This window comes from Eriocheir sinensis, chromosome 42 (genome assembly GCF_024679095.1).
Source record: "Eriocheir sinensis breed Jianghai 21 chromosome 42, ASM2467909v1, whole genome shotgun sequence".
Lineage (NCBI taxonomy): Eukaryota > Metazoa > Arthropoda > Malacostraca > Decapoda > Varunidae > Eriocheir > Eriocheir sinensis.
Genome location: NC_066550.1, coordinates 9,383,985 through 9,400,473, shown reverse-complemented (window position 1 = coordinate 9,400,473; position 16,489 = coordinate 9,383,985). Strand labels below are relative to the sequence as shown.

The 16,489-nt window shown below is 47.4% G+C and overlaps 1 protein-coding gene across 6 annotated transcripts; it reads right to left on the bottom strand.

The window, feature by feature from the left end:
• Window positions 1-2,657: 2,657 nt before the first annotated feature.
• On the bottom strand, window positions 2,658-13,370 carry LOC127009947 (uncharacterized). Of its 6 annotated transcripts, none has more exons than XM_050883492.1 (3): window positions 10,826-13,370; window positions 5,038-5,184; window positions 2,658-4,965 (listed from the first exon to the last, which is right to left on the bottom strand). In XM_050883492.1, the coding sequence occupies exons 1-3, from the start codon at window positions 11,763-11,765 to the stop codon at window positions 2,660-2,662; spliced, it is 3,393 nt and encodes a 1,130-aa protein (XP_050739449.1). In that variant the 5' UTR covers window positions 11,766-13,370; the 3' UTR covers window positions 2,658-2,659. The 6 variants fall into 6 exon arrangements, with proteins under 6 accessions (XP_050739449.1, XP_050739448.1, XP_050739450.1 ...); XM_050883491.1 differs by having other exon boundaries at window positions 2,658-3,585; window positions 3,634-5,184; window positions 10,826-13,369; XM_050883493.1 differs by having other exon boundaries at window positions 2,658-3,525; window positions 3,610-5,184; window positions 10,826-13,368.
• Between the last annotated feature and the right edge of the window lie 3,119 nt (window positions 13,371-16,489).

The following is a 16,489-nucleotide window of genomic DNA, read 5'->3' as shown; positions in this document are numbered from 1 at the left end:
GCAGGGGCTTCAGCTTGAGGTCCCCTGTCATGTTGGCCCCCAGGAGCAGGGAGAAGCTGTCCCTGCTGGCCCTCAGCCCCTGCCTGGTGAAGCTGTCTAGGGCAATGACGGAGTTCCTTGGCAGGCTCTTCCAGCAGAGGCGTGTCTCTGCCATGCTGATGACCTGGCTGGCCGTGTAGCCCCCCAGCTCCATCCTGGCGCGGAGGGGTGATGAAAACTCCTTGGCCGCCCCCTTGCCCATCCTCTGGCTGGGCAGCCCTTTCCCACCTCTCCCCTCACCTCCCCTCTGGTACGCTGCAGCTGCCACCCCCACGCCCACACCTGCTGGGGTGGCCTGGGGGGACATGGGTAAGGACATGGGGGAGGGGTGGGGGAGGGTGTACAAGCCCACCGCTTCCTTGAACTGCATCAGCCACGCAGCGGAGGCCATGAAGACCCTCCCCACGCCGCTGGCCTCCTCAGGGGTCAGGCCATCATAGACAAACCGCCACAGGGACACGGCCTTGGTCTGGATGGCTGAGTCGCTCACCACACACCCGCGGTTGATCTGTCCATCGATCCACATCTTCAGCAGACGCTCCATGTTCTCCGTCACCACGCTCTTGGCCGACACACCCACCATGCTGTCATCAATAACATCCTCCACAGCCTCCTCCACTCCCACCTCCACTTCCTCCTTCACATCTCTAGCAAAAGCCACACCCTCATCCACACCCTTATCCACACTCCCACCCCCATCCACAGCTGCCATCCTAACCGGAACACTTTTTTTTTTGGAATCCCTCACGGCAACACGACTGACCAACCTCTTCTGATTCCTCACGGCAGGACAATGGACCAGCCTCTTCAAGACCTTGGACCTGCACATCCCCAAGGCGGTGACGCGATGAATGCCCAGATCCTTCCCAATATCAGTCACATTCTCCCCTAGCTTGAACCTGCGCATCACCTCCATTCTCATCTTCAGGGGGTATCTTCTATAAGGCCTTGGAACATTGCTAAGCGTTTGAACCGCCACCTTAGTCATCGGAATGGGAGTTTTCAAGGGAATTTGTATTCTCTGTCCTGTGGCATCAGTGTGGATCCTCTTGAGGGTACCCAACACCTTAGCTCTGCGGGGATGCTGCTCTCCTTGGTTGGTGAAGTCAAGTGTGGTTTGCGTCCATTCCTTTAGCATCTGAGTGCTTTGCAAATGAGGCTTCTGGGGCTCAGTCTGCACTCCCTCTTGTTTTTTGGGCGGAGTATCACCAGGAACAGCTTTAATCTTCATCTTGAGAGCTCCCACCATCTTCGCCGTGTGGGAAACCATCTCTGCCCCATCTTTGGCGGTTTGGTGGTTGTCAGTCTCCGTTTCTACCTTCCGCTGAGTTGAGACTTGCTCGTTTTCTGCAGGTGAAGCGCCGGCTGCTGCTTCTGCCTCCTGCCGACGTTTCCTGATGATGTAGTAGACCGTGCCGAGAGGGATGTTCATGAGCTGGGCGATCATTTTCATAGTCCACCCTTTGTTTGAGAGCTTCACCACCCGGGCCTTCTCCGCCTCCGTCCGCCGCTGGGACCTTTTCTCTGGAGCTGCCGTTTTGACCATGGCCCTTTTCTGGAGCCCTTTTTTCACCTTTTTCTGTCCCACTTTTGTCAGCTGCGGCCTTTTCTGCAGAGCTTTCGATTGTGGCCATTTTTGTGCTTTTGTTTGCTTCTTTTGTACGGTCTTTTTTTTTAGTATTTTGAGTCCGATGTTGGGAAGTGTGTTGGTGGCGGCGGCCTTCCTCGCATCTGTCAGTATGGTGGAGACGGTGGATTGAGGGTAGCCAAGAAGTCTGGAAATCTCCGACACCCTCAGCCCCCTCCTGCTCATCTCCACCACCTGTGCTTTTTCAGTGTCCGATCGCTTCATTTTGGCACTTAACTTCTATTTTCTTTCCTTCTTTATTCATCTATTTCCATTATTTATTTCTATCAGTTATTTCCATTCTTTCCCATTCATTGTTTTCTTCCTTGATTCTGCTCTTTATCTCTATTTGTACTTCTATTCCTTCTTTCTTTGCTTTTAAGTGTTTCTATTTCCACACCAAAATTCTCCCTCGTTTATCCTATTCTTTCACTTCCTCTCAACGCATTCGTCCACTCACTTTGTACAGACTGCTTTGGAATGATTGTTTCCATATAATTGCAACCTTCCTTTATTTCACTTCTTTTCCCACTCAATCCCTCACTTGGTCTTGGCCGTGTACCAGCAGACTCTCGAATATGCAACACTACCCATCACCGCAAATCCCAGACAGTCCATAGCTAAAATTATACCACGAGTTACAAGGATTAAAATGCAGTTCAGCAATATCCTTCACACCTTCCGTCACAGCTAAACGATTTATCTCTTCTTATCAATTTCTGCTTCCTCTCATCACACCCCCCATCAACACACACACAAACAATTAATGGGTATATGGCCTTCCACACAACACACGACACCCAACACTCCACATAGCATTCACATTCCTCGCAGCTCAGCCACAAACATTTATGTCACTCTTCACACCACCAAACGATCACATCAACTTGGCACAAAGGAGTGGATGAGTTCTCTAGATAGTTGAATGGATTAATAACTATTCGAGTGACTGGGTGGATACATGGATGAGTGGATGGCTGACTGGCTAGGGAGCTATTTCTTATAACTGGCTGACTGGCTGGTTGGTTGACTGGCTGGCTGGTTGACTGACTGACTGGTTGGCTGTCTAACTGGTTGGTTGGATGTCTCACTGACTGATTGACTGACTGTCTGGCTGTCTGATTGGCTAGTTGACTGTCTGGCTGGCTGGTTGACTGCCTGTCTGGCTGGCTGGTTGACTGCCTGTCTGGCTGGCTGGTTGACTGGCTGGCTGGCCGGCTGGTTGACTGGCTGCCTGGCTGGCTGGTTGACTGGCTGCCTGGCCGGCTGGTTGACTGGTTGTCTGGCCAGCTGGTTGACTGGCTGGTTGGGCTGTCTGGCTATCTGGTAGACTGGCTGCCTGACTGTCAGGTAGACTGGCTGCCCAGCTACCTGGTAGACTGGCTGCCTGTCTGGCTGGTGGACTGGCTGGCTGGCCAACTGGTAGACTGGCTGCCTGTCTGGCTGGTGGACTGGCAGACTGCTTGGTGGGTGGACTGGCTGTCTGGCTGGCTGACTGCCTGGTGGGTAGACTGGCTGGTGGACTGGTGGACTGTTTGGTGGGTGGACTGGCTGTCTGGCTGGCTGGTGGACTGGTAGACTGCTTGGTGGGTGGACTGGTGGAAAGCTTGGAGGGTGGACTGGCTGTCTGGCTGGCTGGTGGACTGGCTGTCTGACTGGTTGGTGGACTGGTGGACTGTTTGCTGGGTGGACTGGTGGACTGCTTGGTGGGTGGACTGGCTGTCTGTCTGGCTGGTAGACTGGTTGACTGCCTGGTGGGTAGACTGGGTGGTGGACTGGATGTCTGTCTGGCTGGTAGACTGGCAGACTGCCTGGTGGGTAGAATGGCAGACTACCTGGTGGGTAGAATGGCAAACTGCCTGGTGGGTAGACTGGGTGGTGGACTGGATGTCTGTCTGGCTGGTGGACTGGCAGACTGCCTGGTGGGTAGAATGGCAGACTACCTGGTGGGTAGAATGGCAGACTACCTGGTGGGTAGAATGGCAGACTGCCTGGTGGGTAGACTGGGTGGTGGACTGGATGTCTGTCTGGCTGGTGGACTGGTGGACTGCTTGGTGGGTGGACTTGCTGTCTGGCTGGTTGGTGGACTGGTGGACTGCTTGGTGGGTAGACTGGCTGTCTGGCTGGTTGGTGGACTGGTGGACTGCTTGGTGGGTGGACTGGCTGTCTGACTGGTTGGAGGACTGGTGGACTGCTTGGTGGGTAGACTGGGTGGTGGACTGGTGGACTGCCTGGTGGGTAGACTGGATGTCTGTCTGGCTGGTGGACTGGTGGACTGCTTGGTGGGTGGACTGGCTGTCTGTCTGGCTGGTAGACTGGCTGTCTGTCTGGCTGGTAGACTGGCTGATTGCCTGGTGGGTAGACTGGGTGGTGGACTGGTGGACTGCCTGGTGGGTAGACTGGGTGGTGGACTGGTGGACTGCTTGGTGGGTAGACTGGGTGGTGGACTGGTAGACTGCCTGGTGGGTAGACTGGGTGGTGGACTGGTGGACTGCTTGGTGGACTGCTTGGTGGGTAGACTGGTAGACTGCCTGGTGGGTAGACTGGGTGGTGGACTGGGTGGTGAACTGGTGGACTGCTTGGTGGGTAGACTGGGTGGTGGACTGGTGGACTGCTTGGTGGGTAGACTGGGTGGTGGACTGGTGGACTGCCTGGTGGGTAGACCGGGTGGTGGACTGGTAGACTGCCTGGTGGGTAGACTGGTGGACTGCTTGGTGGGTAGACTAGGTGGTGGACTGGATGTCTGTCTGGCTGGTGGACTGGTGGGTAGAATGGCAGACTGCCTGGTGGGTAGACTGGGTGGTGGACTGGATGTCTGTCTGGCTGGTGGACTGGTGGACTGCTTGGTGGGTGGACTGGCTGTCTGGCTGGTTGGTGGACTGGTGGACTGCTTGGTGGGTGGACTGGTTGTCTGGCTGGTTGGTGGACTGGTGGGCTGCTTGGTGGGTGGACTGGTGGGCTGCTTGGTGGGTGGACTGGCTGTCTGGCTGGTTGGTGGACTGGTGGACTGCTTGGTGGGTGGATTGTCTGTCTGGCTGGTTGGTGGAGTGGTGGACTGCTTGGTGGGTGGACTGGCTGACTGCCTGGTGGGTAGACTGGGTGGTGGACTGGATGTCTGTCTAGCTGGTGGACTGGATGTCTGTCTGGCTGGTGGACTGGATGTCTGTCTGGCTGGTGGACTGGATGTCTGTCTGGCTGGTGGACTGGCAGACTGCCTGGTGGGTAGACTGGGTGGTGGACTGGATGTCTGTCTGGCTGGTGGATTGGCAGACTGCCTGGTGGGTAGACTGGGTGGTGGACTGGATGTCTGTCTAGCTGGTGGACTGGCTGACTGCCTGGTGGGTAGACTGGGTGGTGGACTGGCTGACTACCTGGCAGACTGCCTGGTGGGTAGAATGGCAGACTGCCTGATGGGTAGACTGGCAGACTGACTGGATGGTAGACTGCCTGTCTATCTGGCTGGTCGGTTGACTGGCTGGCTGGCTGGCCCTCTGCCTGGCCGGTCTCTTGTTGCTGACCTGAGGAGGAATACTTTGTTAGCACATGGTTGAGAGAGCTTCAGTTGGAAGTGACGAACTGCTGTAATGGTGCGGGGTGAATGCAGGCTCATCATAGTCACGGCCCATGCACATTCTCAAACGTTTTGACACCTTAGCACTTTCTGATTGGATTTCGTAAAAGTTTTAGGGATTCACATCTCCTTCATGCGAAAATTGCGAGCCCGACGAATCGTTTCCGTGGCCTTCAAACATGATGGTAACGAGCTCGAAGGGTTTGAGCATGCGAGTCCAGAGGGTTGGCATGCTCAGACGCCTCCACCACCCATATCAACTCTTTTCAAAGGCCAAAAGGGTTCTCATTTTTTTTTTTTGTTCATGGCGGGGGAAGGGTGAAACAGGGCCGTTAACTACCCCAGGAAATGCCCAAAACTCCTACGAAACCCGTCATAGTGTTAGTCTTCCCCATTCCCTACCCGTCCCCATCCCCATACTCGGGACTGGGGTATGGACAAGCCGTCCCGTCACCTTCCCATCCCCGGGACAGATATGGGGGACCAATCCGCACGTCATAATAATCTTGGCAGCACTTTCAAACCAATAATTACAGAAAACGAAATAAATAATGCATTTTTTAACACCGTTGTATTCATATACATTATATATAACAAAACAATAGCATTGTTGATCTACAAGTAAATAACAAGTAACGCAGGTAAATTGATTTATGAGACAGGTTGGTATCCATGACTCGTCACACACACCCTGGGCAGCCACACCGGGGTTGCCAGGTCGTGTCATTTATGGCATTTGTCTTAAATCAAGGTGGTAGCCCAAAAATGCTATTTTTTTATGGTACATGTTAAGTATTCCCATAATAATGTCATATTAAGTCATCAATCTGCCGTCTTCTGCCACTCTTGGGTACAATTATAAATGAATCTTCACGAATAACTGTACGTTTACAATCAAATGGAAACACCAGTCTTTACATACTTAAAAAAAAAACATTAACTTCAGCAAAGTTTGCAATATAATATCATTCATAAAAATATTGATACTTTCAATATATGTCCTTCCATAATAACAAATAGAACACTATTTACTCATGAAATATACGAAGGAAAAGCCGAAGATGTCGCTCTCTGCCCCGCGGAGTCAACACTTTTCCCACCCCATCCACACCCTCACGGGGTAGCGTAAAGCAACCTCAACTACATGGGGACGCTTTACACTACGGGTTATGGCCACGGGTAAGGGATGGGGATGGGAATGGGGAAGTCTAACACTATGGCCGTAAGGGTAGGCGAGTCATTAATAGGCGAATTGAAATCAAGAAAAATATGGGTTAATACGGGTGTATGGATGGAAAATTAGGATCTTGCTGGAACTAAACTCCTCATAAATAGGTTCACACTATGAAATGTCACTTGGTGAATGTTTTCTCAAGAAAATAACCAGAAACTTGAAATCACATATTATATATATATATATATATATATATATATATATATATATATATATATATATATATATATATATATATATATATACACAGTGGCGCAGTTAGGCCCAGGCTTTCGGGGCCATAGCCCCGAATGTTTCATGAATAGCCCCGGATCTTTTTTTTTAGATAACCCCAGCTAGGTCAATACAAAATGTTAATCTGTAAGTACTAAAAATGAGATTTGATAAATCTCATACGGAGATCACACGCTTTGATCCCGTCTGGTTCACGTTCCATCACGTATTCACGGCCACTCGCCAATCGCCCGTCAGTCAGGCAGTGGTTGTCATGGAGGGTGGTTGTGCTAGGCGCCAGCCAAGGTGCGTTCCCCGGCCCGCGCACACGTGTGAGTGAGGGCGCTTATTGATTGGTATAGTCTGTAAACTTAGGTCCGACCCAAGCTGACAACATAAACCTAAGCGTGTTTGCAAGCTGAGTGCTGATTGGCTACTGCTATGGCTTCCAAGTTTTCTTTAACCTCCGTTTGTGTTTATCTCACGCAGCACTTTCTGCTAATCAGCACTGTGCTTACGAACACGCTCAGGTTTATGTTGTCAGCTTGGGTCTTAAGTGAACAGACTTTAGTAGCGAGCAAGATCTGAGAATGAGGCTATGGATAAAAGAAACATTTTCAAAAAGAAAGGGGACCACGGTATATAGGTGCAGCCTGCAAGGCAAGAGCAGGAGGAGGAAGAGCTACTTTCTGCTGTTGCTGTAACTGCAGATGAGTCATGACGGGAGGCTGCCGCTGCCTTTACATTGTCTGTTAGCTCAGGTTGGTGAAGCAAAGGGCTCTTAGCCAGCTAGCAAGTAGCTCTAGCTGAGTGGTTCTCAAACGTTTTTTGTCACAATGCCCACTAACTCCTTAAAAAATATGGTAGTTATGTATACTGTAATGATGGGAAATGTGCACACTGCACCGAATTGCTCCAGCATTCAGCAGTTCGAAGTGGAACGAGGGACTCGTTTCCGATTTCCAAGGGATCCAGTTATTATTTACCAAATTTCAAGGTGTCTTTTTAATGAATGATATTTTGCTTTAGACAAAAACCTGTGGTCATTAGTTACTTGACAATTACGCAAGATCAAACTTTGTTGATATAAAAATAAATTAACAGCATAACAATAAAAGCAGCTCTCATTACGTCTTTAACCTCGTATTACATAACTTGCAGCCTGCAGGAACTGATGACATGGTAGGAGCAAAAACCAGGGTAAACTAGGGAACAACTACTTCTCCCCCTCCACCACCCCAGCCCCCCCTACCTCCCAAGACAAGAACTGTGGGGAACCGGGGTTTGGGGGGGAAGCCAAAATCACTGAAAAATGGGCTTTCAAAATATCCCTAGAAAAATTCCCAAAATTAGTGAAAATTCCCTGTTCTCGAAAGTAAGGAAAAACCCTACCGTATACTCAAATGCGTGGGCTAATCGCTAACCAAGCATACCATCGCTAACCATCCCAAAACAGCCCTGAGCCATGACTCAAGGTCATCCGGGACTCGGGCTGAACAGGCCCGGGCTATACCCGGCCCTCAGCACGGCAACCGTTGGGCTGCGTGTTCTAAAAAAAAAAATAACCACGCGTGGTGGACCTGGTCTCACATGCGTGGGCTAATCGCTAACCAAGCGTACCATCGCTAACCAAGCGTACCATCGCTAACCAAGCGTACCATCGCTAACCAAGCGTACCGTCGCTAACCAAACGTTTGTAGAAAAAATATATGAAGACCTAGTGATGTTTCATAAGGTAGGTAATGAATGCGAGTTATTTTGCGGCGGCGGCGGCACCGGCGCCATGGCGGCGGCGTTAGCTCGATTAATCCCTTTAGGGAACTGTGGTTTTGGTGGTCGTTAGCTCGATTAATCCCTGTAGGGAACAGTGGTTTTGGTGGTGGAAGGCCAAATCACTGAAAAATGGGCTTTCAAAATTTCCCTACAAAAATCCCCAAAATCGGGAAAAATCCCGTCTCTAAAGAAAGGAAATTCCCTAACGTATACTCTTGTAATCTATTCCTATATAACGTAGCAGCCGCCGCAGCGGGTCTGTTGACGAGTGTCGGGCGTGTAATCGCGCATTGAACAATATCCGTTTGTTTTCGGACACGTGCTTGTCACACCATATGTGACACGTGACACGTCCGGGTCTTTGTTGGACCCGGTATTGGGATAGTAATCGGTCCTTTTGTTAACCTACATGCACACCAATAAAGAGATTAAATACTCAGTTAACACTTACCGAAAGGTAAAGTAGACGGATATTTTGAGGGAGTGAGTGTCGGGCCTTCCACCCATTATGGCGGCTTGAAAACAACTGACTTCAGGAACCCGCCGTTAGGTGCCGCCACCGAAACACCCTCGCGTAGTAACATTTTACGAATGTATTCCTTTAAAATTATAAAATACAAATAGCTGCGGCATTAGTTGCTTTAATATAGAGAACAAAATAACGTAAAACTCTTAAAAGACCGTTTTTTTGTCCGAAATCGTTATAACCCATGCGCGTTTTGGATATTACTGACTTAGGAACTAGTTTCTGTGGTGTAGTATAAGGCAGCTAAGAGGCTCAGTCTGCCCACAGAGCCCTCGTGTCATACAACAACACTGGACTTAGAAATTTTCCAGGCACCCCCACATAATCAAGCCGTTTACGCAGTAAATTGGTACGACCGGGAACTAAAACTTTCGCTAATGTGAAGCAAAAGAAGTATCCTATGCAGTACCCATACTATTTTTTCGGTATATTAGAAGCAGTTGTTAGCTAGATTAACCAAATACGTAATTCATTCAGCAAACCCTTTATTAAATTTCTCAAAACTCCACAATGTAGCCTACTCGATCTGGCACGCCTCCCCTGCACCAGCCCTGAGGCGAGGCGCCGGAAGCAAGGGCGTCATCCCCACACCTGTGTTGGGGTCACCAGCGGGACGCCTGCAGAGGCCCTCAGGTGCCCTACAACAAAATGCCAAGGTAAACCCAACCACCATGTGGAAGTGTTGGGGGCTGAAGGCGCGTGCCTTTGTCTGCTCCAGAGACACTAGAAAAATAATGTAAAAAATAAAAAAAAAACCTAGAGGACAGGAAAACGAAACCATCAAACTTTACTTTCCTTATGTAGTTTTAAAAATAACTAATATGATTCCCGAACTTTTTTTAGTAAGGTTTTATTTGTATGATGACACGACTCGAACACGCACAGACATGTGACAAAACAAAACCATGCCTGGGTCTTTTCCGTTTGGCGTACAGCGCTAAAAGTAATTTTAATATAGATTTTTCTATGTATTTTTGTCCGTAGAATCAGAATATCACATTATTTTTTTGGAGAAATTAACAGTTTTTGAGTTATTTGCCTTTAAAGTTATTTTCTTCCTATCTATTACTGAAAGAATTCAAACTTTAAAAAGTCGTAATATTCAGTATTCCGTTTGCAAACCTTCAGCAGTCATGGAAACGCTTTGAAAATCCAATTCAAGGACTTTTTTTTTACTCTTGAAAATATGGGATAATGTTTACGAAAGCGCGTCGCCTCTGGTGCTGGCCGCGGCGAGGCTGCAGCGGGTGTTGCGAGAAATACCTCCTCGCTGAAATAAGTCACATATACATGAGGGGGGGGTCCAGGGAGGGGCGTAGCCCCCCCTGGTTATTAGGGGGGGTCGAGGGGGGCGCAGCCCCCCCGTTAGTAGGTCGTAAAGTTCGGTTGGAGTAGTTTAAATATGCTCCCCGACCCTAAGCCCTCTGCGAGCTATTTTGAGGCTGCGGCGGCTGCAGCGTAAAGGAAAATAACTTAAAAACTGTTCGTTTCTCCATAAAACGGTTGTCATATTCGGATTCTACGGACAAAAATACATAAGAAAATCTATATTAAAATTAATTTTAGCGCTGTACGCCAAACGGAAAAGATCCCAATGCCTGAACAGACAATTGGTATATATAACTCACTGGCGTGAAGCCATTAACTATGAAACATGTCCTCTCTGTCAGACTGAAGCTTCATTTCTCAAAATAATAGTTTTGTGGCAATAGCCCCTTTGCTTCCGGCTGCCTCGTGTTAGTCGTGTACCAAACTGACTATACAGTTTTCTCCGCAGACTACCCCCATGGACACCTACTACAGTACTACTCTGAACCAGCCCAGGCCAGGCCAGCCACTCACTCGGGACGTCAGATGCAAAAGCGTGGGGGGAGGTGCGAGCCGCCAGGCGCAGGAATCGGTGGAAGCGCTCCTGCTTCTTGTGTTCGTGGATAAACATAAACCTGGCCAGGTAGTGCGGGTACATTTCCTTGTAGTTCCCGCAGTACATGACGCACGTCTTAAACATGTCCAAGACGGTATCTAGGCTCGCTCTGTGTAGATCGGTCTCGGGGGTGGCACCTGGTCGGGAGGGAAGCAGCCTCTTTCGAACGATGCAGTGAGCTAACCCGACCTGCGTCAGGTCACCCCAGGTACAAGCATTGTACGAGTAAATGTTGCTCTCCGGATGAACGGCCTTGCGGATAATGTTGCGCACAGCTTTCAAGTTCCGTTCCTTTATATGGCACATGAACAATTTGCCTGACTGGCGTTCTTTGGCGCCGAAAAACCAACTCTCCCTCACAAGACGGCCACGCTTGAACTTCGTCTGCCCAAGCCTCACCTCCCCAATCTCCACGATCACCCCCGGCCCCCCGACCTGCTGTTTGTGCTTGATGTGCTTCCTCCACCTCCTGCACACCGAATGGCACTGACCCTCAAGGAACAACGCTTGGTAATAGTCTATGTCGAGAGTCTGTCCTATAGAATTCCCTGGGTTCATCCTCCTGACATAATGGGCAATAAACTCCAAACACTGGCTGGGCGTCACGCCAACCGCATTCTCCGCCCACGTTCCTTTAATATCAGACACGGAGAAGCTACACTTGTCTCCGTCCTCGCCTACCCCCTCGCAGCTCCACCAGCCGGCGTTGTTGTACACACACTCGTTCCCACACCTCGGGCACTTAACACCCAGGGGAAGGACGCCGTGACTCCTGAACACCTCTATCGACGTCTTCTGACCCTTCGAATCATTAGTGATGTTGTGAGACTCCGATGTGCAGCCCCGACACAACTGCATCTTGTGGGCGTGGACGAATTTAGGCCAAATAGGAGGTGCAGTAATGAAAAACTAACTTAAAAATAACTCAAACCTTTAACAAGATCGGATAATGACAAACTTGGCAAGACCTGATAATGGTAAACCAATTTCTAATAGTATATCTTCAGTTTCAAAAGTGTCAATAATAAGGGCAGGTCAACTCCAACAAGCTAATTCAACTAACTGCAATGAGGTCTGTAAGTGACTAGACCAACAACCCAAACTTCAAAAGGCAGAGCAATGACACTATAAGCAAAACTAACTTCAAATACTATATCTTCAACTTCAAAATGGCTAAAAGTAAGGGCAGGTCAACTCCAACAAGCAAACTCAAATGACTTCAACGAGGAGTGACTGACGAAAGTATCCAACCCTACTAGCACGAGGCAGAACAAAGACAAAATACGCAAAACTCGGGTCAATTTCAATGCTGGACTGTCTGCTATCCACCATGTCTCCAGTGCAGTGACATTCCTTCTTCACAGGTGCAGGGAGAGATGTGGAACGCTCATTTCAACACACAAGAATATTCCTTAATGCACTTTGACTCGGTGTCCCGAGTGTTTCTAAATGCACTGTCACTCGATATGTATGGCTTGGAGTGTCTCTTTTGAGGGGTGTCTGAGAGCTGGGGAGGTACAAGTGGCTAGGAGGAGCTGCCAGGGTACAGTGAAGCAGGGATGAGTGAATGGAACCACCAGATGAATGAGTGAACAACCAAACAACCATCTAATACCTTGGTAGGGGGTCAGAATGAAGCCCCACCCTGCCACCTCAAACTTGCCCGTGAAACAAAACGATGGTGATTTGTTTCTTCTATATTCCTCCCTAACAAATTCCTGGCCTTCTATTATGATTTTGTTACAGTAAAGGACAAAAAAACAAAGAAAAGCCTGCTAATCACTGCTCATACGAAGAAAGTGGAAACGGTGGACAAAAGAGAGGTTAGTTTTTTTATTTTTTATTTCCCTTTAGTAAATTTCAGACTTTCTATGTACTAAAATAATTTGGTGCTTCTTTTATGTTCCCTCCTAACAAATTCCTCCCTTACTACCATTATAATTTGCTATGATAATGACACTTTGATAATTCTGCTATGATATTAAATTTTTTGGCTTTACTTATTCATATTCCCCCAAAACTATGATGATTTTGCTATGATAATCTGCTATTACTTATTTATATTCCCACAAAACTATGATGATTTTGCTACGATAACTTGCTATTTCTTTTTCTTTATCCTCCTTAACCAATCCTGGCCTTCTACTAATCCCTGAACAAGCCAACGACCATTCAGTAGCTGGTGAATACATGTGTGGCTGCCTCACTACCCTCAGCCATGCCATTAATGTCAAATCAATGGGCTACTTGACTTGTTTTATTTATCTAGTTTGTATTCATAATTTCCCTCAAACAACCAACACTCCAAGTTCTGATAATGGTAAACAAACTTCTAATTTACCATCATCACCTCTAAAAGGGCTAATAATGAAGGGCAATTAACACTAATAAGGCCTAATATATAAGTCTAGCAAGCTAATTCAACTATAAACTTTAATGAGGTGCAATATTAACAGAACTAACTCCCTCTCCTCCACCCCCCTGCTTCAACACGGCAGCATACACCTAACAAACAACCAAACAGTGTGGAGGTAGTTGCAATGTCCCTGTGGTTGAGTCTCTCCCAATGACCACTAACTCAATCCAGCCACTCCTCTTCAGTCTTTTTTTATAGGAGCAGTGATTTCTGGGGGGGGTCTTTTTTTCTCTTTTTTTTTTTTTGCCCTTGAGCTATTTCCTTTACTGTAAAAAAAAAGCCATTTAAAGAGAAAGCAATTACAAGTCTTACCAATAAAGCCATTCTCCAGGGAAACAAAATGATCCCAAAATGCAGTGACATCTACAAAATCAAATCATCCTTCTCATAGCCGGTCCAACCCCATAAGGGAAATTCAGGACATTAAATGAAGAGAAAATAATAACAAGACTAATTATATATGCCATTCACTTAATCAGGTCATGGAACTCATTATTTAATATCTCTAGGGGAGGAGGGGAGTTAATGATAAGTAGTAATTTCCAGGGGTGAAAAAATACTAGCTTTAAATAATACATATAAAAAAGCTATAAAGAAATGTCAGTCTTAAGAAAACACTAAAAAAACGTTAGAAAAAAAAATAGATTACTTCGCAACACACCAAATATTACCCTTTTTTTTCTAAACCCAACAAAAATTTCCAGAAAGAAACCCAGCTTACCTAAAACTCACCAAAGACTATCAGGAAAATGTCAGATTCTTTCAAAACTCATCAAAAACTATCAGAATTTTTCAAAATTCTCCACAGATTATATCAGAAAATGTTAGATTACTGCAACAAACAACCAAAACTACCAGAAAAAAACAGTTTTATCCAATACCAAAACTTCATAAAATCCATCATTACCCAGGCCACTCATCACCCACGGCGCTGAAAACACACACACACACACACACACACACACACACACACACACAAATACAGATTCAAGGTATCTAATCAGTTAACTTCTACTGACTGCAGCACACAGTTTTCAGCAACAGAGTTATACCCTTTTGAAATTCCCTTCTGGACTATAACATTCCAGGGTGAGCCTTCCCTTCCTTCCACAGTCCTTCCCTCCCTTCGACTTTCATTTCATTTAATTTCTAGGGGACCCGCAGAGGGCCACTCTTGGGTGGCATGATATGCGTGAGTTGTGCGGGGAATTCAAGGAGTCAGGACAGGATTAGGATAAGGGTTAGGATGAGGAAAGCTATTGGGATATGGTAAAGGGCCAGGATTAGGGAGATAATGATTGATGATCCTATTCCTAAATGTGTCAAGAGTGGGATTATTAACTACATGAGATGGGAGATGATTCCACTCTTGGATGCTGCGGGGAAAGAATTAATATTTGAATATACTCGTGTTAGTCTGGTAAGTGTGGTATTTAAGGTTGTGGCTGCCTCTTTAGTCAGTTCACCCAAGTCTGAAGTGAGCATTATCGTGCGCTGGCAACCTGCTGTCACACGGCGTGTCCGATTTTGTGGATACTGTATGCCAGCCTAAGCATGGTAAACAGTCGTCAGTGTCAATAATATGCAGGCAGCAATAACAAGTACCGTCAATTGTAGTTGATTTTGAGTTAAAAATATTAGTATTGTCACAAATAGCTATTTTATTAATATAAAGCCTGCTAATTTTCTTGGTGGTGGACAGCTTCAAGGCTGTTTAATAATTATAATCATAACCAGCGATCTTGTAAATTAACAAAACAGATATTTGAGACATTACTAATATTTTTTAACTCATAGTCGACAATAATTGGCGGTATCTGTTATTGTCGCTTGTACAGGGAGAAAGAAGCCCCAAAGTGTGAGGTGTGGTATGAGGGAAGCCTGGGAGGTGATCTTCTTTTCCGTGCTAGAGCGCAGTGTCTGGATGTGAATGCAAGGAACTATAGATGGTCTGAGTCCCGCAGCAAAGTGTGCCAGATGTGTGACAGGGGTGTGGACGAGACTGTGCAGCATGTAGTGCTGGAATGTAAGAAGTGTGACAGGGAGAGAACGAAGATGATGCATGTGTTTCTGAGAGAGATGGGACGTGGAGTGAATGGGAGGACTGGAAGGGAGTGGATGGTGCTGCTGCTGGGGCTCAGTGGTGAGACGAGTGGACGAGTGATCGAGGCAGTGAAAGAGTTCTTGGCGGGCATGTGGCGTGCGAGACGTAGGGAATGCCATCCTGCCCCGAGAACATAGACTTTCCGCATGTTTTGTTTTCTTTTCACAGGAGCTGCCGATACAAAGGCCTGGCTGGAGAGAAATCCCGAGCCACCTGTGACATCAAGATCGTGATCAAGATCAAGATCAATCAGTCTGTGCTGTGTTGAATGAAAGGCTGTGTAAGTGGATTGAAAGAGAGAGAGTGCTGGGTGAGGAGCAGAATGGTTTTTGCACAGACAGGAGGGCAGAGGACAATATGTATGTGGTAAATGAGATGATAGAGAGGAAAAGGAAGAATGGAAGTCCGTTGTATCTTGGGTTTCTTGATATTGAGAAAGCGTATGATAGAGTGAACAGGGAGGTGATGTGCAAGGTACTGGAGAAAGTAGGTTTGAGTGATAAGATAGTGCGAATCATTAGGAGCATGTATGTGGATATGAGAGCCAGGTATAGGTTAGGAGCACTAGAGACAGAGTGGATGAGGGGTGAAAGAGGTGTTAGGCAGGGCTGTATCCTGTCTCCAACTCTCTTCAGTCTGTACACTGAGGAGTTGGCAGCCAGGATGAGGAGAAAGAATGCAGGAGTAAAAGTGGGAGAAGACAGGGTAAGTGTGCTTCTGTATGCAGATGATGTGGTAGTCATGAGTGAGTCAGCGGAGGAACTGCAGGAACTACTAGATGTGGTGAATGAGTATGGGAGAGATTTTGGAGTGAAATATAGTAGTGAGAAAAGTCAGATAATGGTTGTGAATGGGGCAGAAGATGAGAGAAATAGGACCTGGAGGCTAGGAGACACAGAGCTAGGGCAAACAGATGCATACAAGTACCTGGGTGTATGGATGAGTCTGAGCAGATGTGAAAGGACAAAGAATGAGAAGATTAGCCTAGTAAATCAATGGGTGGGCCGTCTGGGAAGTGCGGCAAGAATGAGAGCATGTAAGTATGATGTGCTGAGAGAGGTG